This window comes from Chelonoidis abingdonii, chromosome 6 (assembly GCF_003597395.2).
Source record: "Chelonoidis abingdonii isolate Lonesome George chromosome 6, CheloAbing_2.0, whole genome shotgun sequence".
NCBI classification, from domain to species: domain Eukaryota; kingdom Metazoa; phylum Chordata; order Testudines; family Testudinidae; genus Chelonoidis; species Chelonoidis abingdonii.
This window is the reverse complement of record NC_133774.1, coordinates 23,108,140-23,135,352: the sequence shown is the minus strand read 5'-3', so window position 1 is coordinate 23,135,352 and position 27,213 is coordinate 23,108,140. Positions and strand designations below refer to the sequence as shown.

General features: G+C 40.6%; 1 protein-coding gene across 1 annotated transcript in view; it reads left to right on the top strand.

Annotated features, from left to right (window-relative positions):
- Positions 1-19,698, top strand: part of CPLX4 (complexin 4) — a 28,834-nt gene extending 9,136 nt beyond the window's left edge. Inside the window, exon 3 of the mRNA XM_032776171.1 lies at positions 19,471-19,698. Coding sequence (XP_032632062.1) covers positions 19,471-19,698 — 228 coding nt within the window. The remainder of the gene's footprint in view (positions 1-19,470) is intronic.
- The last annotated feature ends 7,515 nt before the right edge of the window (positions 19,699-27,213 follow it).

Genomic DNA, 27,213 nt, shown 5'->3' with positions numbered 1-27,213 from the left:
CAATTTTGATAAAATTTGTCTAAAATATAGATTAGAATCATGGCAAGTTTCACCAAAACAACAGAAGAAAAAAAATCTGTCAATTTTTTTCCTCAAAACTATTTGTAAAAAGGCCATTATTTCTTTCAAATCTTTTTGTGTGGAAAAATTTCCATCAGTTCTAGCTAGCAGTATGAGACTTCTTGCCATGAGTTTTGTTCTTGCTTATTTGAGAACAATAAGAAAGATTTAACCTGATCAGAGTTGATAAAAATACTGAAGTCACTTAGTGTCCCTTCTTTGCTTTGATCTGGAAGGTGACGGAAAAAAATAAACATACTGGAAGAGTTAGACAAGAGGTTTTTTAGCAGGTTTTTGTTGGGGGCGTTTTTTGTTGCCCAAACTTATCTGATTTAAAAACAATTTTGGAATTTAGTGAGAATCATGGCAGGGGAGTTAAATATAAATGTCTGCCTTGTTTATGTATTGTTCGGGTTTCCCCAATATATCAATGAGGTACAAGAAGAAGTTTCTTGTTCTGGCAGAGGTGCATTTTGATGTGCTTCCTAAAATGGCTCTGTGGTTCCTTGGCTAAAATGCCAAATGTTGTCATTATTGTTGTTATTAATTACTTGAATTGTGGTAGCACCTTCGAGATCTCGTTAGTGTCCAAGATCCTATTGCATGGAGCTGCTTGGAAATTTGACAATTTTTTCATCAAAACTTGCCAATTCATCAAAATCGAAACTTTGTGAAACAGGGACAAATATCCAGACTTGAAAAGAGTCAATTTTTTTTATTGTAAAAAATAATAATTTGGTTTTGACATTTTTTGACACAACTTTTCATTTCAACGTTTAAGCTAACTAGCCTGAAAAAAATGTTTTAAAAAATCTAAATCTAAACAAGCATTTCAAAATTATTGAAACAATGTTTCAATTAATCCAAAACAAAATAAGTATTCATTAATATTTTTTAGATTTGGGTATTTTGTCCTGATTCAAAACAGGAAAAATTTAAGTCTTAAAAATATTCATAGGACAGAAAAACTATTTCCAACACAACTCTACTATTGTGCTTGGTGCTGTCCATACACCAAACAAAAAAAACAGTCCCTATCCAAAAGAGCTTCCGATCTAAAAATTTTAGCCACCTTATAACCCTTTCTAAAGTGGCATTCAACTCTTCAGTGTATCAGGTACTTCCTTTATCACCATATACATAAACTACTGTTTTCCTGTTTTCTGTGAAGGTAAGGCACAAGGTAAGCAGTGGCCTGTCACTTTCCCTGGTTGGTAAAATTGGGAATGAGAGACCTGCACAGGTCTTGTGAGTTTTTGCATGAATGTTTGTTTTTATAGCTAAAAGTCAGGAAGCAGAACTTGAGTAAATTTTCACCAACTAAAGTTTTCCCATTAAGAATGCTGTAGTAATGTTCATTGTGCAACAAAATAAAGGCCTTTTTCGTGGAGATTCTTCACCCACTGTTAAGAGGTCTGCAGTTTCATGCTACAGGACTATGATTGAGACCCAAAGTGCTGTTCAAACATGGTGACATTGTTCAAACCAATCTTTCATTGCTCTGAAAAATGGACCACACCTGGTAGCTGTTTGACTCCCTCTAACAACTCGCTGGGGTATTCTACGCTGACATAAATCACAGGAGTCGATCAGCAAAACTAAACTTATCAAGCAGATTTCTTAAAACAATTCCAGTTCCACTGCATGTCATGAGTGTTGATTGCTTTAGGAGGCCCATCACCCACCTCTGTACTTTTAACCACTGTTACTTGCAATTGTAAGAGAACCTTCTGCAATAATCTGGCTTAATGTGAGTAGGTAAACTGTCTTGTTTAAGAAATTTACTGTTGCCACTTCTCAGTCTCCCTGAAGAATATTATAACATTCATTAGACCACCACACAGCCACAAATTCATCAAGGCCTTGTTGGATCTTGTATCCTTAAGCAGTCTGGAGGGCAGCCTGTATGTCTTCATTTGCTTTCTTTCCCAGGGGGAGGCACTTTTTGGTAGCTCTTTTGTGTGCCACTGTCTCCACCCTGACTCTGTATTTGATGGCGCTAATGTGGCTGGAGGGAGTTGGATAGTATAGTTGGAGAAAAAAAATTGAAATAATTCCCTAAGGCATTCATGAGCACAAAGCATTTTAAGAAAGTTGCAATCTGTGGGCTTGACACAGTTACCCAGGGCTGCATGTGGGATTTTGGAGAGTCCTGCATCATTCATAGATCTCCAGTGGTCTGCTAGAAAAATAAATAAAACCCTACTGGTGTACCATCACACTCTCTCAGAGAAACAGCACCCTAACTACTGAAATAGCCTCTTTGAGAGCCTTCCCAAGGCAAAAATATTGTAAGGAAATTTACATACACTTTGCACAGCTTCAGCTAATATTTTAACGTCATTCAAAAACTTCTGTTTTTTGCATAAAAACCTGAGACTGCTGGTGTATGAATTAAATGGAAAATTTAAAAACATGTTCCCTAACCTATTTCTGAACTATATTTTACACATCTATCTCCTACAAAAAAAAGTAACTTAGTTATAGCCACCTCTGCCCAATGGTTTAAAGAATTTCCTTCCAAACCATCAAAAATGTTTGTTTTTTTAAACAAACAAAACAAAAAAAGCTGGGAACCTAACCACAAAGTAGTTAAAACTGGTCTGTCAGTTAGAAAACAAAACCACATCGCTTCAGAAAATGATTATAAACATACACATGTATTATTTAAAAAGCAAATATAAATCTGTGTATTGTATGTAGTGCAGTTAGATAGTCTATTAGTGATCTTTAGCCATTAAAGGCCCTCTGGTGACCTTTTCATAACATTACATCACTCTTACTTTAAAGCATAACCAACTGTTGGTACGTAAAATTCATCAGCTTTAAAAGCAAATAGCCCTGTTTAAAAAAAAAAAAAAAATTAAAGTATCAAACTTGCAGCTTCATAAAATTATGCCATCTTTCTTCATATGACTTGGCAAACCTTGTTCATTACCAGATGTAAAACCAATTTTTAAGGATCCAATCTATCATTTAAAATATATATCCTTCTCTATAACTGAAAACTTACTGACTGACTTTAATTGCTCTGTGAAATCAGTGAAAACTGCTGCTGTCAAATGTGGTAGGATTATTTTTAAATTACATTGTGTAAAAATGAAATTGGCCTTCTTTGTTTGTCACCTACTCCCTTTCAGCTCTTCAGTATTGAATGATACATCTGTGAACTATTAGAAAGCAAAAATTTTGTATTAGCCCTTAGACTAGGATATTCAAAGGATCCTAAACTTAAAATCACACTTATCTCACTTGTGGCTTTTCATTGGATTTCTCCATTGTAATAACAACACTAACACTTCTTAAGTCTTAGATTCATAGTTTCCAAGGTCAGAAGGGACCATTGTAATCATCTAGTCTGATCTCTTACATAACACAGGCCATAGAACTTCCCCAAAGTAATTCCGAGAGCAGATCTAGAAAAATATCTAATCGTGACTTAAAAATGTCCAGGATATAAAATCTACCATGACCATTGGTTAATTGTTCCAATGGTTAATTATGCTCTTTGTTAAAAATGTGTGCCTCATTTCTAGTCTGAATTTGTCTAGCTTCAACTTCCAGACATTGGATTGTTATACCTTTCTCTGCTGGACTGAGGAGCCCATTATTAAATATTTGTTCCCCATGTAAGTACTTGTAAACTGTGACCAAGTCGCACATTAACTTCTTTTTGTTAAAATAGATAGAGCTCCTTTGAGGGTCTCACTATAAGGCAGATTTTCTAATCTTTTAATAATTTTTGTGGCTCTTCTCTGAACCCTCTCCAATTATCAGCATCCTTCTTGAATTGTGGGCACCAGAACTAGACACAGTACTCCAGCAATGGTTGTACCAGTGCCAAATTCAAGGTAAAATAACATCTTTACTACTCAAGATTCCCATTTTTGCTTCCAAGGATTGCAGTAGTCCTTTTGGCCAAAAAGTCGCAGTGGGAGCTCATCTTCAGCTGATTATCTGCTGCCACCCCCGGTTACTGTTTCTTAGGATAGAGTCCCTCATCCTGTAAGTATGACCTACGTTATTTGCTCCCAGATGTACACATTCAGTCACATTTAAAACACACACTGTTTGCTGGAACCCAGCTTACCAAGCTATGCAGACTGCTCTGTATCAGTGATCTGTCATATTGATTATTTACCACTCCCCCAATTTTTTTGTTATCTGCAAACTTTATCAGAGATTATTTTATATTTTCTTCCAGGTCAGTGATAAAAATGTCCAATAGTGTAGGACCAAGAACCGATCGCCATGGGACCCCACTAGAAACACATCACTATTACCTTTATCAACCAAACTTATAATCTCATCAAAAAAGGTATTTAATTAGTTTGACATGATCTGTTTTCCCTAAGACCATGTTGACAGGCATTAATTATATTACCCTCCTTTAGTTCTTTATTCATTGAATCCCATATTAGCTGTTCCATTATCTTGCCTGGGATCAATGTCAGATTGACATGCCCATAATTACCTAGGTCATCCCATTTACCTTTTTTAACTATTGGTGCAACATTAGCTTTCTTCCAGCCCTCTGTAACTTCCCCAGTGCTTCAAGAATTATCGAAAATCAGCATTAATGGCCCAGCAACCTAACTTGCATCCAAGAGTTTTAAAAGAGCTGGCTGTCTGGACAATCTGATTTAAAAATGTCTAACTGCTGTTTAATGTCCTCCAGAGATATTAGCGGAATGCAGAGTGTTACCAGATTATATGACTGTATAATCTGTTCCCTCCTCCACCCCCACCCTCCAAATACAGAACAGAAATATTTATGGAATGTTTCTGCCTTTTCTGCTTGATTATTGATCATTCTACATTTCCATCTAGTAATGGATCAATACCACTCTTAGGAGTCTTTTTGTTGGTAATATTCTTTAAAAACTCCTTTTTATTGTCCTTAGCTCTGTTTGCCGTAGATTTCTCCTTGTGTCCCTGTATTTCCTTTATCGATTTTCTACAGTTCCTTGGCTTCTGATTTATATTCATTACTATCAGCTTCACTTTTCTTCCTTTTGTTGTACATTATTTTCTTATAGCTGCCTTCACTTCCCCTCTAAACCAGGTCACTTTTTTTTTAACCAGCACAGCCTTATTCCTCGATTATGGAATTGTGTCTTTTGAGGCATCTAGTAAAATGTTCTTAAACAATTACCAATTAGTCACATTTTTCTGATTAATTCCTGCTACCGACTGATTTACCTCATAATTGTTTTCAAGTTGCAGAGATTTTTGTGTAATGTATTGGTGTACATTTCCAACTTACGCAAAATTCAAGTTACACAAGGCTTTCCGGAACAGAACAATTGTGTAAGTTGGGGGGCGTCTGTAGGTTATAACCATGATTTTAATATTCCAAAAGTGTGAATCATCCCACTAGGTTTCAGTAATACCAACTAGATCAAATTTATGCTCAGAAATGAACAAATACAATTCTTGTTTGTTACCAGGCTCCTAGCACTGGTGTAGTCAAAGAATTTTTTTATGTCCCTGCAGCCCCCGGGGAGTGTGAGAGGGGGACAACAGAGGGTCTCTGCACACTGCCCCTGCCTGCAAGCACCACCCCCACAGTTCCCATTGCCCACCCCCTGGGACATGCCGGTTGCTTCCACTAGCAACACAGGGCCAGGGCAGGCAGGGAGCCTGCCTTAGCTTTGCTGTGCTGCCAACCAGAAGCCACCTGAGGTAAGCACTGCCCAGCCAGAGCCTGCTCCCCTCGCCCTCTCCTGCCCCCAAACTCCCTCTCAGTCTGCACCCCCCTGCCCCAGCCCTCAACCCCCTCCCACATCCAAACTCCCTCCCAGAACCTGCACCCTGCACCCCAATCCCCTGTCCCAGCCCTGAGCCCCCTCCTGCACCCAGACTCCCTCCCACAGCTTGCACCATGCCCCTCTCCTGTCCCCCAACCCATGCCCCAGGCTCAGCCCGAATCCACCTCCACACTCCAAACCCCTCGGCCCCAGCCCAGAGCCTGCACCTTCTCCCAGAACCCTTGCCCCAGCCCAGTGAAAATCAGTGAGGGTAGGGGGGGAGGAGGAGGGATGGAATGAGCAGGGAAGGGCCTCGGAGAAGGGTTGGGGGCAGGGATGGGGCTTCGGAGAAGGGGCGAGGCAGGGCTACGGGGCAAGGGTGTTTGGGTTTCTGTGATTAGACTGCTGGCAACCCTAGTAATATGTAGGCCATGATGCTGCAGTAATCTCTAAACAGGTGGTCTCCTCTCCCCTCACACACTCCTATGTCCAAAATCCCAGTGAGCCCAATGGATGTCTCCAGTGCTCATTGTAGGATTCTGGCCTCATTTTTCATTCAGTCCTTTCTGATCAAACTTCCAATCACAATAGTGGGAGTTCTGCCCAAGTAAGGGCAGAAGCTCTGAGTCAGCAAAACAGTTAAGCACATGCTTTGCTGAATTGGGGCCTAACTGGATAAGTGTTGCAAGATTCACCATTTTGGATCTGCGTGTCTACATGATCTATTATTTTCTTGGTTGTAACCCAACTTTCCTCCCCCTGATCATAGAAAAAAAATATAAATTATACATTGGAAAAAACAAAGAATTAGAATCAAACTATCTCCCCCACAAAAGCATACCCCTTCATTATCCTTCTAAAGCACTGCATAATACTTTCACAGAGGTAATAACAGCAGCCCAAATTGCATTAACCAGGTGGAAACATTGGCCTGAATCTAAATAACAAGCTATTGAACTGAAAGGCGTAAATTTTTAACAATGTCAAAAAGTATCCTAAGGTGTAAATAAAATAATGAACGTCAAGATTAAAAAGGGCCCCCACATTAGTGCACAACTTAAAGCTCCATGCTATTTGGACCAGATTTATAGGAGAAAACAGTTCCTTAATGAACCTTAATCCTATTAACAGAATTGTCAGCTTAGATTTGTCACTGAAAAGATGTTTTCATCCATGAGAGGTATGATTTGCTGACAACTTTTGCCTCTCCACAGTAGTCAGCATATCACCTATTTCCAAGGTAAGATCTGTCTCTTCTGCATGTTTTTAATACTGTCAACTGGATTCAGCTTAATAATTGATTTTTTTTTACCCAACACTGGGATTGGTCTCAGTTGAGTATTTCTTACCCACACATATGGTCCCACTGAAGTCTCAAGTTTGTAGGATTAGGCCTTAAAAAGGTGATGAAAATAGGAGATACCTCATGAGTTGCATTTAAAAAGCTCATCATTTGAGGAAAGTTCCTGTTACCCTAACTTAGGTTATGACCTCCAAAATTGTGTACTAAATAGTGTCTCTTTTCAAACATCATCATAATGGGACTGTTAGGGTAATTTGAGCAATTGATATAAATATACAGCTAACCTGAGATATTTGATCAGCCAAGGTAATTCCAAAACCAACCACAAAATGCCAGTAACAAAAGGAATTTATTTTAAAGATGGTCAACAATGAAAACAAAATTAGGTCTACTATTTTTTTTATAATATATTCAGAGAGTCTTTTTAAAAAAAAAAAAGTTGAATGAGAAGTTGCTGCTTGTTACTTACTTTAGAAAGTCAGGCCTGTGTCTCTTGGTTTTCTTCAAAGACTTCATGGATGACTGGAGAGTTGCGAGGATTATGTTGTTAGAGAAAGCAAGCAAGGTGAAACCTTGATGATGCATGAGGGGAAGCAATTCTTATTCAGACTGTTTAAAATGTTGTTGTCTGACACCTATGTGACTCAATGGACTGAATAAGAGTTTGAAGAAAAGCTCTTTGGGTAAAAAAAAAAAAAAAATCTATAGTTTCCCACTTCAATTGAAGGATGAGAAAGTTCTAGATTTATATGTCTGGCTCTTCTAAGAAAGACTTTCAGCAAAATAGAGAAGACAGGACTTGGCATTCCTAATATTTATAAGGTAAAATAACAAAATTAAAGCACCAGGCATAATGAGACCCGAGTCCTGATTCGGGGGTTCTGGGGGCTAAGATATAAATATTTAATAATGATGATGAGGCACTTTGGGACTGCATGCACAGAGGAGCCAAGAAACTTGGAGGTGATTATCTCTCTCTGCACAGGAAGAGAAAGCATAGTGGTAAGGGAAGTAATCAGTAGTCCGCAAAGAATCCTCTGTGAGATAGGGGAAGAGCACAGCTCTCTGCTTTAAACATTGCATTGGGGGGACCTGATTCACCACCAGCTAACTTCAGTGTTATGCTGGTGTAACAGTGGAAGAACAGTGTGGATTCAATACCTTGACTACTAAGCTTTGTTACACTGTAGATATGTGACTGTGTGCTGCCAACTGTGATTTGTCTAGAAAAATAGATTGAAAATTCAAAGACATTGATGAAACTAACATTTTAATTTTAAATTATACCAAATCTGATTCTAAAAAATGTTTTTGCATCTCTGAATTTGACAACTGAGCAGCACCTGAGATGTCAATTCTCAGTGTTATGTTCCAGTATTTGTTTTATAGCTGTTAGTTAGACAGAGATGGTATTGCATTATTATTTTTAATTAAGGCACAGCCAGGGAGAGAATCCAACATACTGCGTCCTGTGCTAGATCAAGAGATGCATCGTTTTACTTCTGTTGGACTTCTGTATCAGAAAGGGTTTGTTTTTAAATGTAGGCCTAGACTGGGTTCTGCTTTACACCAGTGTAAATCAAACTAACTCTTATTTTTTTGTCATAGTAGTGCCTAGTGGCTCAACTGAGATCCCATTGCACTGAGCTGCACTGTACAGACATATAGTAAGAGACCATCTCTGCCCGGCAAAGTTCTCAGTCCCAATAGATGAGAGACAGAGTGGGAAAGGACAATGGAGGTAAGACAAGCTGCCCAAGACTAGTGGCAGAGATGGGAATGTAGCCCAGGTGTCCTAAATCCCAATCCAGTGCCTTATTCACTGGCATCTCTAGCACTACCAACCACAAAAGTCTTCATGAAGTTTGGATTTACACTGTTGTAACTGGCATCCAAATCTGGTTTGGAGTCATCGTCATCCCTTATCCACTGGTGCCCTATTCTTCTTTTCTCCTCAGGAGTGTAATCTCCCCTCTGAAAAGTGAACTGGGTTGTTTTCACCTTGGACAGTGCTTTTCCTTGGCTCCCACCTGTGTTGTGTTATTGAACGCCCAGTAATAAGACCATGGAGTGGAATTTTCAGCTCTAATTTTTTTGTGTTTATCTCTTGCACATTTAAAGCCCAGACTGGCGAACTCAAATCAGTAACTGTACATCTCACTACTCATTGTGCCCAGGTCGTTTGGAAGTGGCTAGAAAATCGTTGTTGCCTTACCCCTCCTCCCAAAAAAACTGGAGGGGGGATGGGGAGATGATATCTCTCTAGCGTTACATGAATGGCTTACCGCTTCTTTAAAAAGAAGGTCTGAGGTGGCAGGGAGGAACCAGGTGGAACAATTGTAGGAAAAATTAGGAGATCTAGGCAAAATGTCAGAATGAAATGGTCAAGGGAGAGGGGAAGAATTGTGGGACTTTGTCAGTTTCTTGAATTTTTGTCATGAATATTTTTAGAAGTGAAACGTAAATCCCCCCCCCCAGCTTTTATGTAAGACTTTGCAAAATATCCTTCTAAGCACCATCTGGACTGCAGCTGAAATGTACAGTATAATCTAATCTCCACACTTTCACTGTCCATTGACGTTGCTTTGGCAGATTCCTGGTTGCTGGGTATGAAGAGTCTCTCAGTCATTGCCACTCGAAGGAAAAGGTTTACAGATATCATTAACCATCATCCATATAACAGGCTCATTATAAAATGATGCACTTACATTCTCTTTTTTTAAGTTCAAAAAGAAATACGTTTTCCTCTTACAATGCATGGAGAACCAAAGAAACATGTCATTAGTTACATGCAGCCTCATAATCCCTAAAAACCTTTTTGTTTTTTGAAGCCAGACTATCACTGACTCAATTTAATAACTCCACTATTCTCAAAACAAGGGATTTGCTAAATGTTATGCTGCATGCTACATAATCTCGTTCTACCTCATATTGTCAAAGCACAAAGGGAAACTTTCCTGAAGCAGAGAATTTGGAGCATTGAGTTTTCAGAGAACTGTCTGTACAAAACACATACTGGACTCCCTTGCAGGGCCAAATCCTCTCTTCAGGCCCTGGCCTAGCAGAACAGATGTAGCTCTTCTGTAGAAAGAGAAGTAAGATTTGGGGATTCCATGCAGGCTCTACACACCAGTTGTGCGCCATGAAGCTCTGCAGGGGTGGGAGGTGAGATCTTTCTCCATCACAAAGAGAGTTTGTGGGGAGAAGGGCTAGTGGATCTATAAATCTACCAGGCATTCTTCTCCACAAAAAGGTGTAACTGCAACCCTAAGGCTACAGCAGTGCCATAGTGCCTGGGAGTGCAGAATTGCTTCCCCTCAGCAATCCCAGCACACAGCCACGGCCCTAATGAAGTCAGATTTTGAATGCAACTTTCATTGTAGGTGCAGATTCACTCTAATTGGAATTGCCCATTGCACAGCACTGAAACAACCCTGAATTCTGCTCAGTTTCACCGTATCCAAGCATCGCTGTACGTTAGGCACAGGCAAATCACATGACAAGATAAACCTAAATGTAGTCTTTTGCTTTATGATATTGAGGAGATCATTTGGCTCCCCTATGGATTAGTCTGTGATCTTTTGTCCCTTTGGCTTTGATTTTAAATAGAATTGATCAGACTGAATGGTTAGACTAGATGCTTGCTAATTACACTGATGTATAAGGTCCATAATCAGGGCTCTGGCTTAGAGCAGATGCTGCTTTAAAGGAAGTAGGCTAAGGCAAAACAGTGGCTAATGTCCTCTATACTCTCAGAAGTGCAAGTCCTCAAGTGAGTGTTGAAAAGCACTTGCAGAGTCATGTAGAAAGTAGTGTGTGATTCATCAGCAGACCACAAGCCTTCAAGTAACATTATGTTTTTCCCAGTTAAAATATTGAAGTCTATGCTTTCCTCACCAGTGAAAACAATGCTTTCACCTATTTATCTTAGGATTTTATACTGGCACCTATTCATAGTGTCTGAGCACCTTCCATGTTAAATCATGAAAAAGAATTCGCTGGCCAGGACTGGTGGATTTTGGTATGAATGTATTACAAAGGATATTTTCATTTTTTTTCAGCAGGTTCTAAAATGAATTTGCTATTAAGACTAAGACTTTCAAAACAGGATGCTAAAGTTGACCACCTAATTCTGTATATAGACACCTGAATGATAGAACTGATTTTTTTAAGTGTTGGGCACCAGCTAGCTCCCACTGAAAAATTTGGTCTGATTTTCTAATAGAAATAATAAAGGATTTGTTCTATCAGACTTATGCAAATCAGTAGAATCCAGATATCTAAACTAAATTTCCATTAAACAATCAAAGTGGGAAAACTGGAGCTCTGAGAAGCTGCCTTGAAAGGAAGGATGAGGTTTATATTCTTCTTAGTTTACCATTGGTAGTCTATTCCCTACTGGAATTCTAAGCAAGATTAACAGCCACAGGGCCAAATACAGATTTGGTGTAAGCAGTTGCAATTCCCCTGACTTCACTAGAATTGTACTTGCTTGCATCACTTCTAAATTTGGCCCACTATAGTCAGACACTAGTTGAATCCAAAAAATTGCCTCCTGAAACCAGACTTCAAACATTTCAACAGTCCAGGATCTTCAGTCCTGGGATTTTGGTTCAACCCCACCATTGACTGTGTAGAGGTGGGCTGAGTGTACTATATACACATCTGCGTGTACGGGTTTAATATACAGTAATTCATTATGGAGTAGTATTAATGTATTTATTGCCACAGTTCTGAAGGTTGGGAAATCTATGCCTGCCTAGTTAATGGGAATTTGCCTAATTTTTAGGGTAACTTTTGTCATCTGAAGTCTGCCCTCATCCACCTCTACTACTGGTTGGGAAGAACCTCAAGAAGTAAAACTCCTTTTGTAGCAAAAGTTTCCTTATTAACACATTAACTCTATAAAGAATATTTGTTATAATATTGTTGCTGTCTTCAACAGATCTAGTGGTGGCAAATCATATTCCTATTGTTTCTTGCAAGCAGTCACGAGATGGCATGTTGATTTTATTTGCATCATATTAACTCTGGTCTTGCCTAGGCTATTTTAACAGCATATGAAAAAAATCAGATTTGAGGTAAACAAAGCTAAGAGTTTTTCATGTGACAATATATTTGAAACAGTAAATAATGATTTAAGCAATTGGGTAAGCCTATCTGACCTCCCTTGTTATAGAACTGAGACTGAATGTCCACTGCACATGTGCATTCTTTCATTCATTTTTATACTGATTCATTCATACAGTCATTCAGATACCGGAACCCCCTCACTCTCTGAAACACCTCTGCTGACGGCACTACTGCTTGTGCAGATTGGGCCTTAGCCACTGTCATGCTTCATTTTGAAGATATAATGAGGCATTAATGCTTATCTTTGATGTGTGAACTGTGTCGAAATATCCTGCTCTTCTGAATGCTGAACCCATCAGAATTCACCATAAAATTTGAACAAAATGGCCATTGTTTGAAAAATTGACATAGTCCCATTGGCAAGGCTTTTCAGCAGGCAAGCAGGAAACAAGCGTGTATAGTATTCACTGCATTTCGTTCCCTTTAATTGCTTAACTAGTTTCTTCCCTTGTTTCTCGTTTGCATTCTCAGCCTTACGCCCAAATTCCACCCTCTCTTTTGTTGTCTAAGTCCTCCCATTACCCCACTTAACGATGCTGCAACCAGTGCTCTGATTATGCACAATACAGCCCCTCGCTTTCAGCTTGTCATAGACCAGGGGCGGGCAAACTTTTTGGTGTGAAGGCTGCATCAGGTTCCAGAAATTGTATGGAGGGCCCGTTAGAGGCAAACAGGCAGGCGCGGTCCTGCTGCCGCCCCCTATCTGAGCCCCCTTGCTCTCTGTCCTCTGACCACCCCAGGATCCCCTGCCCCTAACTGCCCCCCGCCGCCCCATCCAACCCCACCTCCTTCCTGACTGCTCCCCCAGGACCCCTGCCCCATCCAACCACCCCTTCTTCCTAACCACCCGTAACTTCCCCCACTGCCCCATCCAGCCCTCCCTTTTCTTCATGATGCCCCCCCCCCACAGCCCCTGCCCCATCCAACCACTCCTTCTCCCTGACCGCCCCTGGAACCTCTGCCCCCATTCAACCCCCCCTGTTCCCTGCCTTCTGACCGTCCCAACCCCAATCCACACTCCCGGCCCCTGACCACCCCCGAACTCCCCTGCCCTCTATCCAACCCTCCTGCCCCCTTACCACGCTGCCTGGAACACCGGTGGCTGACGACACGGATGCACCATGACAGGCAGCCGCAACGCCCAGCTGGAGCCAGCCACGCGCCTGGAGCATAGAGCACTGGGTCAGGCCGAACTCTGCAGCTGTGCTGCCCCAGGAGCTTGCTGCCCAGAGGACTGCGCTGGTGGTGGAGTGAGCTGAGGCTGCAGGGGTGGGGGAACAGCAGGGAAGGGGCCGGGGGCAAGCCTCTCAGCCAGGAGCTCAGGGGCCGGGGAGAAGGGTCCCGTGGGCCGGATGTGGCCCGCAGGCAGTAGTTTGTCCACCTCTGTCATAGACAGATGCTGACTGAAGACCTAAATATAGTTTTTGTATATTTGGTTTAAGGAAGATGGAGAAGAATTTGTCCAATTATTTTATCCTATATAGGATCTAATACCACCCTCATCACTGAAGTATGTGAGCGCCTTCTCATGCTGATGTGCTTTTTTGAGGAGCCTTTGGTAGAAGAAGTTTTGTTCTTAAGGCTTGTTTACCCATGGATTAGTTCCTGATTAACTCCATGTGTGGACATTCTTATTCTAGCATAAAAGTACCGTGTTCCTGTTTAGCAAACACTGAAACACTTAGACAATCCCTAAGATTCCTTGTGTTATGAGAAGGAGTAAATAAAATTTCCTTATTTACTTTCTCCACACCAGTCATGATTTTATAGACCTCTATCATATCCCCCCTTAGTCGTCGTCTTTTTTCTAAGCTGAAAAGTCCAAGTCTTATTAGTCTCTCCTCGTATGGAAGCCATTCCATACCCCTGATAATTTTTGTTGCCCTTTTCTGAACCTTTTCCAATTCCAATATATCTTTTTTGAGATGGGGCGCCCTCATCTGCATGCAGTATTCAAGATGTGAGCATACCATGGATTTGTACAGATGCAATATGGTATTTTCTGTCTTATTATCTATCCCTTTCTTAATGATGCCCAATATTCTGTTCACTTTTTTGACTGACGCTATACATTGAGTGGATGTTTCCAGAGAACTGTCCACAATGACTCCAACATCTCTTTCTTGAGTGGTAACAGCTAATTTAGATTTCATCATTTTATATGTATAGTTGGGATTATGCTTTCCAGTGTGCATTACTTTGCATTTATCAACATTGAATTTCATCTACCACTTTGTTGCCTAGTCACCCAGTTTTGAGAGATCTTTTGTAGCTCTTCGTAGCCTGCCTGGAAGGATCTGAGTAGTTTTGTATCATCTGCAAATTTTGCCACTTCACCATTTACCCCTTTTTCCAGATAATTTATGAATATGTTGAACAGTACTGGTCCCAGTACAGACCCCAAGGGACACCATTATTTACCTCTCTCCATTCTGAAAATGGACAATTTATTCCTATCCTTTGTTTCCTGTCTTTTAACCAGTCACCAATCCATGAGAGGACCTTCCCTCTTATCCCATGACAGCTTACTTTGCTTAACAGCCTTTGGTGAGGGACCTTGTCAAAAGCTTTCTGAAAATCTAAATACACTATATCCGCTGGATCCCTTTGTCCACATGCTTGTTGACCCCCTCAAAGAATTTCAGTAGATTGATGAGGCATGATTTCCCTTTATAGAAACCATGTTGACTCTTCCCCAATAAATTATATTAATCTATGTGTCTGACAATTGTGTTCTTTATTATAGTTTCAACCAGTTTTCCCAGTACTGAAGTCAGACTTACTGGCCTGTAATTACCCAGGTCACCTTTTTGAGGAGCTCTTTTTAAAAATTGTCATCACATTACCTCCAGTCATTTGGTACAGAAGCCGATTTAAATGATAGGTTACAAACTACAGTTAGTAATTCTGAAATTTCACATTTGAGTTCCTTCAGAACTCTTGGGTGAATGCCATTGGGTCCGGGTGACTTATTACTGTTTAGTTTATCAGTTTGTTCCAAAACCTTCTCTGACACCTCAATCTGGGACAGTTCCTCAGATTTGTCACCTAAAAAGAATGGCTCAGGTTTGGGAATCTCCCTCACATCCTCAACCGTGAAGACTGACGCAAAGAACTAATTTAGTTTCTCCACAATGGCCTTATTGTCCTTGAGTGCTCCTTTAGCATCTCGATTTTCCAGTGGCTTCTGATGTACTTTAAAAAATGTTGCTATTACTTTTTGAGTCTTTGGCTAGCTGTTCTTCAAATTATTTTTGGTCTTCCTAATCACATTTTTACACTGCGTTTGCCAGAGTTTATGCTCTTTCCATTTTCTGCACTAGGATTTAACTTCCACTTTTTAAAGGATGCCTTTTTGCCTCTCAATGCTTTTTTTACTTTGTTGTTGAGCCACCGTGGCTCTTTTTTGGTTCTCTTACTATGTTTTTTAATTTGGGGTATGTATTTAAGTTGAGCCTCTATTATGGTATCTTTAAAAAGTTTCCATGCAGCTTGCAGGAATTTTACTTTTGATGCTGTGCCTTTTAATTTCTGTTTAACTAACTACCTCGTTTTTGTGTAGTTCCCCTTTCTGAAATTAAATGCTACAGTGTTGGGCTACTGTGGTGTTTTGTATTAAATACAAATTTTAATTATATTATGGTCACTATTACTAAGCAGTCCACCTATATTCACCTCTTGGACCTGATCCTGTGCTCTACGTAGGACTAAATCAAGAATTGCCTCTCCTCTGGTGGGTTCCAGGATTAGCTGCTCCAAGAAGCAGTCATTTAAGGTGTCAAGAAACCCATCCCGAGGTGACATGTACCCAGTCAATCTGGAGATAGTTGAAATCCCCCATTATTATTATTACTGAGCTTTTTATTTTTATAGCCTCTCTAATCTCCCTGAGCATTTCACAGTCACTATCACCATCCTGGTGAGGTGGTCGGTAATATATCCCTACGGCTATATTCTTATAATTAGAGCATAGAATTATTATCCATAGAGATTCCATGATACAGTTTGGTTCATTCAAGGTTTTTTTTACTTCATTTGATTCTATGCTTTCTTTCACATATAGTACCACTCCCCCACCAGCATGACCTCTTCTGTCCTCCAGATATATTTTTTACCCTTGTTTTACTGTGTCCCACTGATATTCCTCATTCTACCAAGTTTCTGTGATGACTATTATATCAATATCCTCATTGAGGACGAGGCACTCTAGTTAACCCATCTTATTATTTAGACGTCTAGCATTGGCATATAAGTGTTAGGATACAGGTATTCAGGCCTGTCTGCAAAGGCCTATACTTTTAAGAATTTAGGCGTTTTCTTATCACTTTGCAATCTTTGCAAAAGGTATTTGTAACTTTTCACTTACTTCTTTAAATCACTTACTTCTATATTTAGTTCTTTAAGGTAGTGTTCTTTGTCTCTAACAACTCAGCCACCAAGTACAATTAGTGCCACGCAGCTGCCTTAACCTGTGCTGTCTTTACCATGAGACTGTTCAAAAGGCAGTAAAACATTTGTCTCCATCAATTCAATTTGTCACTCCAAAAATTCCAGTGGAATACAGCAGACCTCCATCATACTTTGTCCCAAACAAAACAATACAAAACAAAACACCAAAAACATTTCACATGAGTATCCAAAGTACCCTCCGTTAAAACTTCAGAAAAACAAAAGTGTGAAAAGGCAGGGGGAGAGGAGGGGAAGAGGTGGAAAGAAACCAATTAAGCCTGTCAGATCAGTTTAAAGTACAGGCTACCAGCAGCAAATTAAGTAAACTGAGAGAAAGAAGGAGGAAAAGAAGAAAAGGATATAGTTGGCTCTGAAGCAAGAATAGGCTCCCTGGGTTGAAACAGTTGGGAACCCTTACCCCCAGGTTCTCATCCTGGCTCTGGGAGAAGAGTAGGGGTTGTTATGTACTCCTACAAACCCTGCCATTTTTCACTTTGAAACTTTTTTTCCCCCACTCTCCCAGGACCAAGTCCCAGCTCCTGTCTCTAAAGGTGGTCTGTTAACTCTGCTTCAGACTCTAAACCCTGTTGTGCCAAATCATCTTTAACCTCCCTAACTAATTTACAACCCTTCAGCAGCCCCTGCTGAAACAGCACCAAACTTGAAAGGTTACTGGCAGCTTCCCATAATGCTGCCCTTACTTCAAACCTCTTACAAGTGGACTGAAGTGCCTCCTTTCCCTGAAAGGCATCCAGTCCCAATGAGCAGGGACCTTCTTTTACTACCCATAATGCCAAAGGAGGGTGGTCTCCTCAGCCAACCCCATCCCTCTGGGTTCCCTAACACTTCCTTCATTTCCTTTTTTAATCTCATCCCATGCTGACCCCTGCACCTGGTATGGGCCCTGGTTCTTCCTTATCCATTTATCCAAAAAATCCTTTACCCTGGCTTGCCAGAACCCGCAACTACCATCACGAGAGTTCACTATACCCCCTCCAAACAGCTGCGTGGACTGTTGGGGAGGGGGACTTACAGGCTGCCATTCACCTATCCAATGCGATGCATCCGAGTTACGGCACCAAGATGTTAGGGGGCTTATTCCTTCACCTTCTTACTTCCCTGGTCCTTCTCGCATGAGCAAAGAGCAACAATACCTGAAGTCCAAAGGCGCAAACAATTCGATGTTTATTGGGGTGAACTTCCAGCAAGCATGATTCCAGTTTCCTTCCTCAGTGTCCCACTCCCAGCTCTGACACCACAGAGCCGTCCCTGCTCCCATTCCCCCCTTAGCAAAACATGGATTCCAATTCCCCCACCCCCGTTCCTTGTTCCCATTCCTCCCCTTACTTCCTGATTGACTGAAGACTATATAGTAAAACTTGAGTTCTGTTAGCTATACCTTAACCAATCATTTTACTGAAATTTAACTAACCAATCCTAACATACTGTAACATGGTTATTTAACCAAATTATATCCTACCACCTGGGCCAGCTCTAGGCACCAGCAAACCAAGCATGTGCTTGTAGCGGCACATTTTCAGGGGCGGCTTTCCAGCCATCTTTTTGTTTTTGTTTTGTTTCTATAACTAGCTAAGTGATAAGAATACACCTAAATTCTTAAAGTATAGGCCTTTGCAGACAGGTCTGAATAACTATATCCTAACAATAAGCACTAAAAAGCTTGTCGCTTTTTAGCCGTCTGCCATTATATGATGTAACTGAATGAGACTTTTTTTTCATTGGACTGTTTTTCATCAGCTGCTACCTGTATTTTATCATCTTCCATCCTCTCATTCTTATTAGGACCCAGGGAATCTCCATTTATAGATACTCCACTAAGTGATGTCTCTGTCTAAACCACATGCTCCTCCGCACCTGTCAGCTTTCCCTTAGAAAAGTGATTGCATGGGAACTGCAGATATCATTTACAGCTTGGAAAGAAACAGATCAGAAAAAGTGACTTACTGCGTTTCTAATTTGGGGGTAGGGATGTGACAGCCCAGCATAATGTTACAATGGCCAAATTCTAAAGGGCAATCCCCATCCTCAGCACAACCACCACCACTATTCCTCTGATCGGAGGCCTTTTCTGACGGTCCGAGGAAATACAAATATATTTTTTCCAGCTTTCACTTGCACTGTGCAAACTGGCACATAGGCTTTGTTTTCAGGATCTAATAGATACTTTGTAAGTATTGCGACAAAAAAATGACAGCACAATTTCTGTAAAGCTAATGACATCTGGACCACCTGCACCATAAACTTCTTAGCCTAGAAAATATTTAAAAATATAGCTTCATATCATCTGTAGGTCACAGCTGAAAGAATAAGCTTCCAAAAGTGAGTTATACTGCAGGTTAGCTATGGGAGTTGCACCACGTTGATTTTGATGGATGATGTTGATATAGATAGATCACACTCACAGGGTACCAACTTATCACCTCCATTAATAGTGATGGCCAAGATTTTCAAAAGTGTCAAGTGATTGAGTGCTTCAATTTTTGATCGTTACTTGAAACACTTTACAGGGATCTATTTTCAGAGGGCACGTGCTCAACATTTTCTGAAAATCAGGCCTCTTTATGGTTTCCTAGGCTAGACACCGAAATGTACTTGTTGTGTCTAAAAATCTTGACTGAAGTGCCCATGGATTGCTTCTATTCCCACTGAATGGAATAACTCCCACTGACTTCAATAGGCAATAGATCAGGATGTATATTAACAAAGGCACCGTGCTGTCGTAACGGAATGTACTATGTTTGTTTTTCTTCACAGAGTGAAATGGATGAGAACCAGATACAAATGGCTGGTGATGATGTGGATTTACCAGAAGACCTCCAGAAAATGGTGGCAGAGGATCAAGTAGAAGAAGAAGACAAGGAGTCTATCCTTGGACAGTTGCAGAACATTCAGAATATGGATATAGACTCTATTAAAGAAAAAGCTCAAGCCACTTTCACTGAAATAAAGCAAGCAGCTGAACAGAAATGTTGTATCATGTGAAAGAGAAACCAGGGCTTGAGAGTTTTTTTGTGAACCATATGAATACAATACTGTATCATGGGGGTTGCTGCACGGTACAAGCAAAATTGATGGAATGCCATATAGTTACAAAGCAATATGTGTATATATGTGAGAGAGAGAAAGAGAGAGAGAGAGAGAGAGACTTCTAAACCTCCAGATTTAAATCAATGTAAGCAATGTACCTGCTTAAATAGCACTAATCTAGAGCTGGTCAGCATTTTTCAAACAAATTTTTTCCATGGAAAAATAGCATTTTCAAAAACATTTCTCATGAAAAATTGTCAAATTATTTTTTGCAAAAGGTGCTGCCTTTTTTCCAAAAAAATTATTGAAAACATCATAAAGCTTATAAGAAAGGTTTTCAATTTTTTAAACCAGAAATCGAGTCTTTGGTAAATGAAAAATGTCTATAACCACTGTTTTCAGAAAAAATAAATCATGAAAAAAGTTAAAAATGAAAACTGGCTCAGTTTCAAACTCTTCAAAACAAAAATAATATTGAAATTGACATTTTGCAAAACTAGATTTCCCTTTTTGACCACCTCTATGTTAAACATTAAAAAAAAATCGTGAAATTTATAACAATGAATCTAAGGCAAATGCTTTATGGATTTAGAACTTGCAGAAGATGCTGCACAATCACACAGCTCTGAATGAATATAGTGATTTTTGCGGTAAGTCAAAAATAGGTGGCTAGCGCAAGAGCCAGGAATAATGAACAATGCAAACTTCCTCCAATTTCTTTAACTGCTTCTCAGTCCTGAACTACAACACAAATTTACTATTACAGTAGTGGGTCTCTCCTGGATTGCCATTTGTGCCAAATGCTGTGAGTTTCTGATGTTGACAAATATCCAGCATAGGCTAAACTGAGATTATTAAATGAAATGAATTTGGTTCTTATTCTACAGGTGAAAGATGCCAAGTATTATCATTATCAGCTCCCAGACCTCCAGAAGTGACAGGTAAGTATTTTAACTCATGGTGTCACATTATACTCCTGCAATCATCTTTGTTGTGCATTTTATACTGTATACATGTGGTATGTTAGCAATTAATCTGATTGAAGTCTGGGATTTGCACAACTTGAATAGCAACTTTGTTTCTTTTTCAGCTGTTGTTTTTTTTTCTCTCCTATTTCTCATGCTTTCCTGTAACTAAGTTGCAGTTATTAGCCACTGTAGAATATATTTTACTTCTCATGAAATGTGCTACTTATAAATCTTAGAACAAAGAATCAGTGAGATCAGAAAAGAAGAACCAGTGCAATTGTTAGACACGAGTATTTATCTTACCTGCAGTTTTGCAGATATTTACAGTGGGTTAAATCCTAAATTCTTTACTCAAGACAAGTTTCTGAGCAGCTACACCAGTGTCAATGCTGAATAATTCCACTGACTTGCTTCTGATTAACACTAATGTAATAGCAGAATCCAGCCCTTAGGTTTTAGTCTTGACTCAAGCAAAACTTTCATCAATGTCAACCAGAGACTTGCCTGAGTAAAGCCTAAGTAAATGCCAAGAGCCTGATTTTACCTGACTACAGGACCAAATTCCAAAGTCCTTATTCAGCCTTTTTTTTTCTAAAAGAGCCTATAATAAGAGACATTAAATTAGGGACTATGAGATAACTCATTGATAGCTAGTGCAAAGCATAGTCTTGTGTTTAAGGCAGTGAACTGCGTGGGACTGAAGATCAGATTCAGTGCCTGGTTCTGTCACAGACTTCCCGTATGCCCTTAGGCAAATCAAGTACTCTTTCTGTGCTGGAGTTCTCCACCTGTAACACAGGGATAACAACACTTCTCTGTCATAAGAATACACTTCTTAATGCTCAATACTACGGTGACATGAGCTGTGTAATTCCTTGGACAGATATGAAATTGACAAATATTCTACGATGTGTGTACCTGGATTAATGCTATTTGAGAGGTTTATATGTCTCTCTCTCTCTCTTTGCCCCCTCCCCCTTAAGTAAAGGATTAATTTAGGATGATCAAATGCATTAAAATATGGTCGCTTTTTCATTGTGAACACACAGGCCAAACCTCATCTCACTTATCTTCCTTGAAATGGCCAAAGGCAGCTTTAAAGTGGACTTCGGATGGGAGATTCATTAATTGTTCAACCCCCCCACCCCCAGTCATCCAGTTTTTAATTACTTCTTCCCAACAGCTTCCACCTTTAACATTGGACTAATGGGTTTATTTGAGTTAGAACTGGCCTCTGTGGGATCAGCCTCCTGAATCCCCTAGGGGAGGAGTGCCTTGTGTCTTTCACTATCTAAAACATGGTCAATGAAGGAGCTTTGTTGAGAAGCTCCAAAGGAATTCCTGTTTGACTGTCTTCAGAAAGGTGGTGTGGTTGCTTTGAAATGGGACTGTCAGCGGGTGGGTATAGTATGGAAGTAGCTGGGCATTCTCAGAGTCCAAAGGTGGGTACAGAGAAACACCTGCCTCTCTATTATTGAACATTTAAAGGGATTCTGTCAACTTAAACCAGATCTGGTAAACACGTTTCTTTTCTTATGTTACTAATCATACCCTAGGTACCAAATGTGAAAGATTCTTTAAAATCTAGTGTACCTGTCTTTGCTGATGCTCTCTTTACCTGTTGCATATCCCTTGGCTTGGCACTGAATATCAAAGAAGCCAGTTTCACTTTGAGGATTTGGTGCAGCACTGATTGGATTGCAATGTTTTTATTGATTTAAACACAGTGGTTTTAATTAGAATTTAAAAGCATTGAAGAGACATTTATATTGATCCTAAGCATTAGTTTTATAAAGTTTTGCTTTCACAAAATGTATATTTTGCTCAATTTAAGAGGGCAACATCCCCTTGGAATATAAAGTTCTTCCCCCTTTATTCTAGCCCCCGACTTGAATAAATGTAATAAAAATGTACTTCACCAGCTTTATGAACAACAGCATATAACATTTTATTGAACCAGAAAACATTCATGTGAATGGCTCCTGACAGTTTACTCATCCCATGTATGTAAGAAAGAGGAATTAAAAGACCTCAGTAGGGGTTTGATCCTGCACCATTCAGGTCAATGGGAGTTTTCCATTCAAGTAGGATCAATTTCTAAGGATGGGTTAATTCCCTAAATTTAATATATTCGCTTGCCTCCCAGACCACTCCATTTTGTTAGCAGTGTCAAGGCTTTGGCGTTGTATCAGTGCTTGCATTTAGCCCGCAAGCTTTCCAATATGGTGCTTAAGAAGCAATACCTTAGGTGCTTTATCACAGGAAACAATAGACTAGATAAGTTCATCCAAAACTTTTACAAGTTTATCATCCCAGCAAGGGTTATAATACCTTCCCCCATCCACAGTGCAGCTCCAGTTGCACAAAGGGATTGAGAGCACTATATGGCTTCAAATGTTCATTGCTATAAATATCATATCAAGGGCCATTTTTGTATTCATTTGGGGGAGTATATTCAAATATTATATCTGTGTATTTTTTATTTATTTTCTGCAACCACATTTTCTAACCCTTCGTAATTTTAAATAGGTTACCTTTTTCTGTGGAGTGGGAAAATGTAGGTGATCTTACTTAAAATGTGTTTGTTTCCCAGCACTTGCTTCAGAAAATCTGCTCTGATTAGTTAAGGTTATTTAGAGAGTTTAGCAAAAAATTACAGCAATGTTTACGTATTTAATACATCAGTCTTGGCCAGAGCGGCGCCAGGGTTTTTGGCGCCCTAGGCGGGGGTCCTTCCGCGCTCCCGGTCGTTGGCAGCAATTCAGCGGTGGGGGGGGGTCTTTCCACACTCCCGGTCTTCAGGGCACTTTGGTGGCGGGTCCCTGAGCAAGTGAAGGACCCGCCGCAGAATTGCCGCCACTGACCCAGAGCACGGAAGGACCCTCTGCTGTCGAATTGCTGCTGCGGGTGGCAAAATGCCGCCCTCCCAAATCCTGGTGCCCTAGGCGACCTCCTAGGTCGCCTAAATGGAAGCGCCAGCCCTGGTCTTGGCTGCTGAGCAGTTAGGAAAGATTTGAAGGTCAGGGATGGGTTTATGAGGGACGAAAGAGACTCAGGATATTGCACCCAGTCTATTTTTCTTAGCATTATGTACATAATATTGTTTCCATGGTTTCTTTGAAGGTAGATAGTAGCAGGAAAAATGTACACAGCTGTAGCCCCACTTCGAGACCCTCCCATCAAAGTAATCATAGTTCAAGCCACTGACTATACTACTCCTTTCACATCAACTGTCCCCAGCTCTGTGTTTTTCTGTGTCTCAATCCCTCACCAAACAGAGAGAAAAACCCTTTAAGGTTGAAGTTATCAGTCATAAACTCCCAGGCAGGTGTCAATCAAGTCCAAACACACACCAAGGTGGCATCAATCTGATATTGCCTGGCTTCTCAGAAGGGGCACTTTATTTTAATTTAATATATGTGAAAGGAACTTCTGCCTTTAAGAATTATGTAAGTTCCCCATAAATCTTAGGTCCTGAGTTTTTAAAGGTGACCCCAGCTTTTTAGGTCCTTTTTGCTTTTCTTTGATGTTTAATGAAGGTCTAAAATGTTTTTTTTAGCAGTAAATAAATAAAAGGTCACTGAAAGGGAGACTTTCCCTATTTGTTTTTTTCCATTAAAAATTCAGGTCCTCTCTAGCATGAGAACATTGTGTGAGCCCAAAGATTGAAAGTTGAGCAACTACAGATTGATTGAGAGACACCTGCAACTGACTGTGGAGCTTGAAATGGGTGCAGGGCTGTGCCTGCACATAATTAATTGCAGGATATGGACCTGAGAGGAGGGGAGATTTGAATCAAGGTGTTGGCCATGTCTACATGCAAAAGTTGTAGTGTTTTAACCATATTGATATAATTAAAGTGGCACAGTGCACCTGGAGTGGATGCAGTTATACCTGTATATCTTATTCCTATATAAGCAGGAGGGAAAGATATATCTGTAAAAGGCATATTTGTCCCTTATAACTGAGTCTACACAAGGGGTTGTCTCAGTATAACTACACCGGTAAAAAAAAAAAAAGACACATCCCTAGCCAACGTGGTACAAAAATGGTATGTAGACCTTGACTCCTAGAATTTCAACAGCCTCTAACTCCAATGACTTCAGTTAACGTTTCTGGGGAAAGAAAGCATTTGCTAAAGACTCAGTACCCTCCTTCAATTATGGTGGGAGATCTAACAATAGAAACCTGCTGCATCCCCCAACAAGTCCTCAAACAAGACCAGATGAATCTGACCTATCATTCCCAATACTGATAAGGTAAGAAAACAGTTAGAAAGTAGAAGAAGAAAACCTTTCCTCTCCTCTTTGTCAAGAATCACAAATGGTACAAACCCAAAGTTTTAAAAGCCCTTTGCAGGTGACTTTTAGGACAATCACTGAGAAGGCTACAGTGCATTTAAAGACTTCTCTTAGAAAAAGGAGGGCATCTTCAACACAATGTTTCAATGAATTTATAATTTTTTGTATCTTAACTGCTTTGGCAACACAGGTAACACATCTCATGGAAATGGGCTACAGTCTTGACCCAGGCAGCAGTTGCATTTATTATCAATGGGAGTTCAGCCCAGGTCAGGCATACAAGACTGGTTTCAAAATATGGCAAAGATGATGTAAGTAAAGAGAAGGAAAAAAATTGTATATTTATTACAGGTAATTTATAAACCATGCTTCCCGAAACGTGTGCAATCAGCATTATAAAAGCATTAGAAAAATCAGCTGTGGACTCTGATATATTATAGTAACCAGATGATTACAGATACACACTGTATGACACCTGGTGTATCCGTTAGAAATATGAAAAAAGATTAAAATTGGAATGTTTAAAGCCTCTCAAAATATATACTACTCCTTCTGATGTGAAGTTGACCATGCTTAACCCTGTACAGGTAATCAAGCTGTTGGTAGCAAGTTTGTCTCTGAGTCAAGTGTTGCAGGTTCAAGTACAGTACAGGAACTTTGGCTCACACCCACTGTGGCCACTGTAGGAGGTACTATAGTACTAGATGTGTCATCCCTCATCTAGCATGTTTAAATTGACTATCTCCTGGGCCTCAAGGTGGAAGTTAAAAATCCAGCAGTATGCAGAAAAGAAGAAAGGAAAACCTCTGGCTGTGTGTGATGGGGTGGACTTAGGCCCAAAGGCCCCCTGCTGGAAGCCTCAGGGTCCTGCCATACTCATCCCAGGTAAGAAGCCATGGAAAGGTCCTCTAAGCAGACTAGAGTGGCAGCGGGCAATAAGGGCCCAGGAGGGCCCTATAAAAAGGAGCTACAGCACTGGAGACAGCCAGTTCCTTGCTGGAGCTACAAGAGTGCAGAGGGACTCCTGGCTGGCAAAGGTAAGACCAACCCAATGGACAGCTCAGTGCTAGTAGGGACCAGGGAAGCAAGGAAGAACTCCTGGCTGGCTACTGGGTATGAGCTTAGAAGAGCCCTGAGCTAAGGGTAAGGCATTAGTGAAGGCTGGGGCCATGGAAAAGTGGCCCAGGGAACTGAAGATAGTTTTACTAAAGGGACATGGTGGTGCATGGCTGCTGTTCTTAGAATTCCTGGGCTGGACAAGAGTAGTGGGTAAGCTTACCCCCTCCACACACATCCCCATAGGCCACTGGAGAAGGGCCTCCAATTGGACATCAGTAAACTCCCAGAAAGGGACTGAACTGTCAGGAGGCCCAGGTGAAGACTAGGGCCAAAACAGGCTAAGAAAGCAAAACCATTGTCTCCAGCGAGGAAGCCCTGGGGGTACAGCCTGATGGCAGGGCTGGGACTGGGTGAAAGACCATGGACACACCCAACCAGAGCGGGCGCTCATGAGAGGCAGGTGCCAACCCTGTTACAGTGTGTTCAACATTTCCTCTCTAAATTTCTTGAAAACAGATGCTAATCTCTATGGCTGTGGGTCAGCTATTGCTAAGCTCATAATAGCTACTCCATTTGCCTATGTATTTGCTGCAATACCAGTAACTAGGGGCCTTGTTCTTTGAGGGGCTTAGAATCCTCAACTTCTGCTGCAGCTGAGACCTGTGTTTAGTAATGTTCAACCTTTCAAACATGGAGACTAAATATACTAATTAGTTCTCAAACTATCCAACACCCTAATCCTCCCTGCAAATGATTCTCCCTCCCACCGAGGGAACTGGCTCACTCCCAGCCTCTGACCCAGCCCCACCCTCACCATTTAGCAATCCAATCTGACCCCTCCTATGCGTTATTTTCTTGACTTAAAATGCTGCTCCTGCTACACAATTTACCTGCTCTCACGCTTTCCCCAACCAGTTCCTTCTCATTTGGAGAGGGCATACATTCACATCGCAATCGCCTGCGTGTTCATACTTTAGGTCAATTTTTTCCAACCATTCTGACCTTACGCGTGCCCTCGACAATTCCGGGTACAAACCGACTGTGACATGTAAACCTCTAAGCATTAATGTACCAGCACTAGATCGTGATAGCCTGTCAACACACAGCAAAGTAATAATACGTGTTTTGAGGCGCAGCACTCT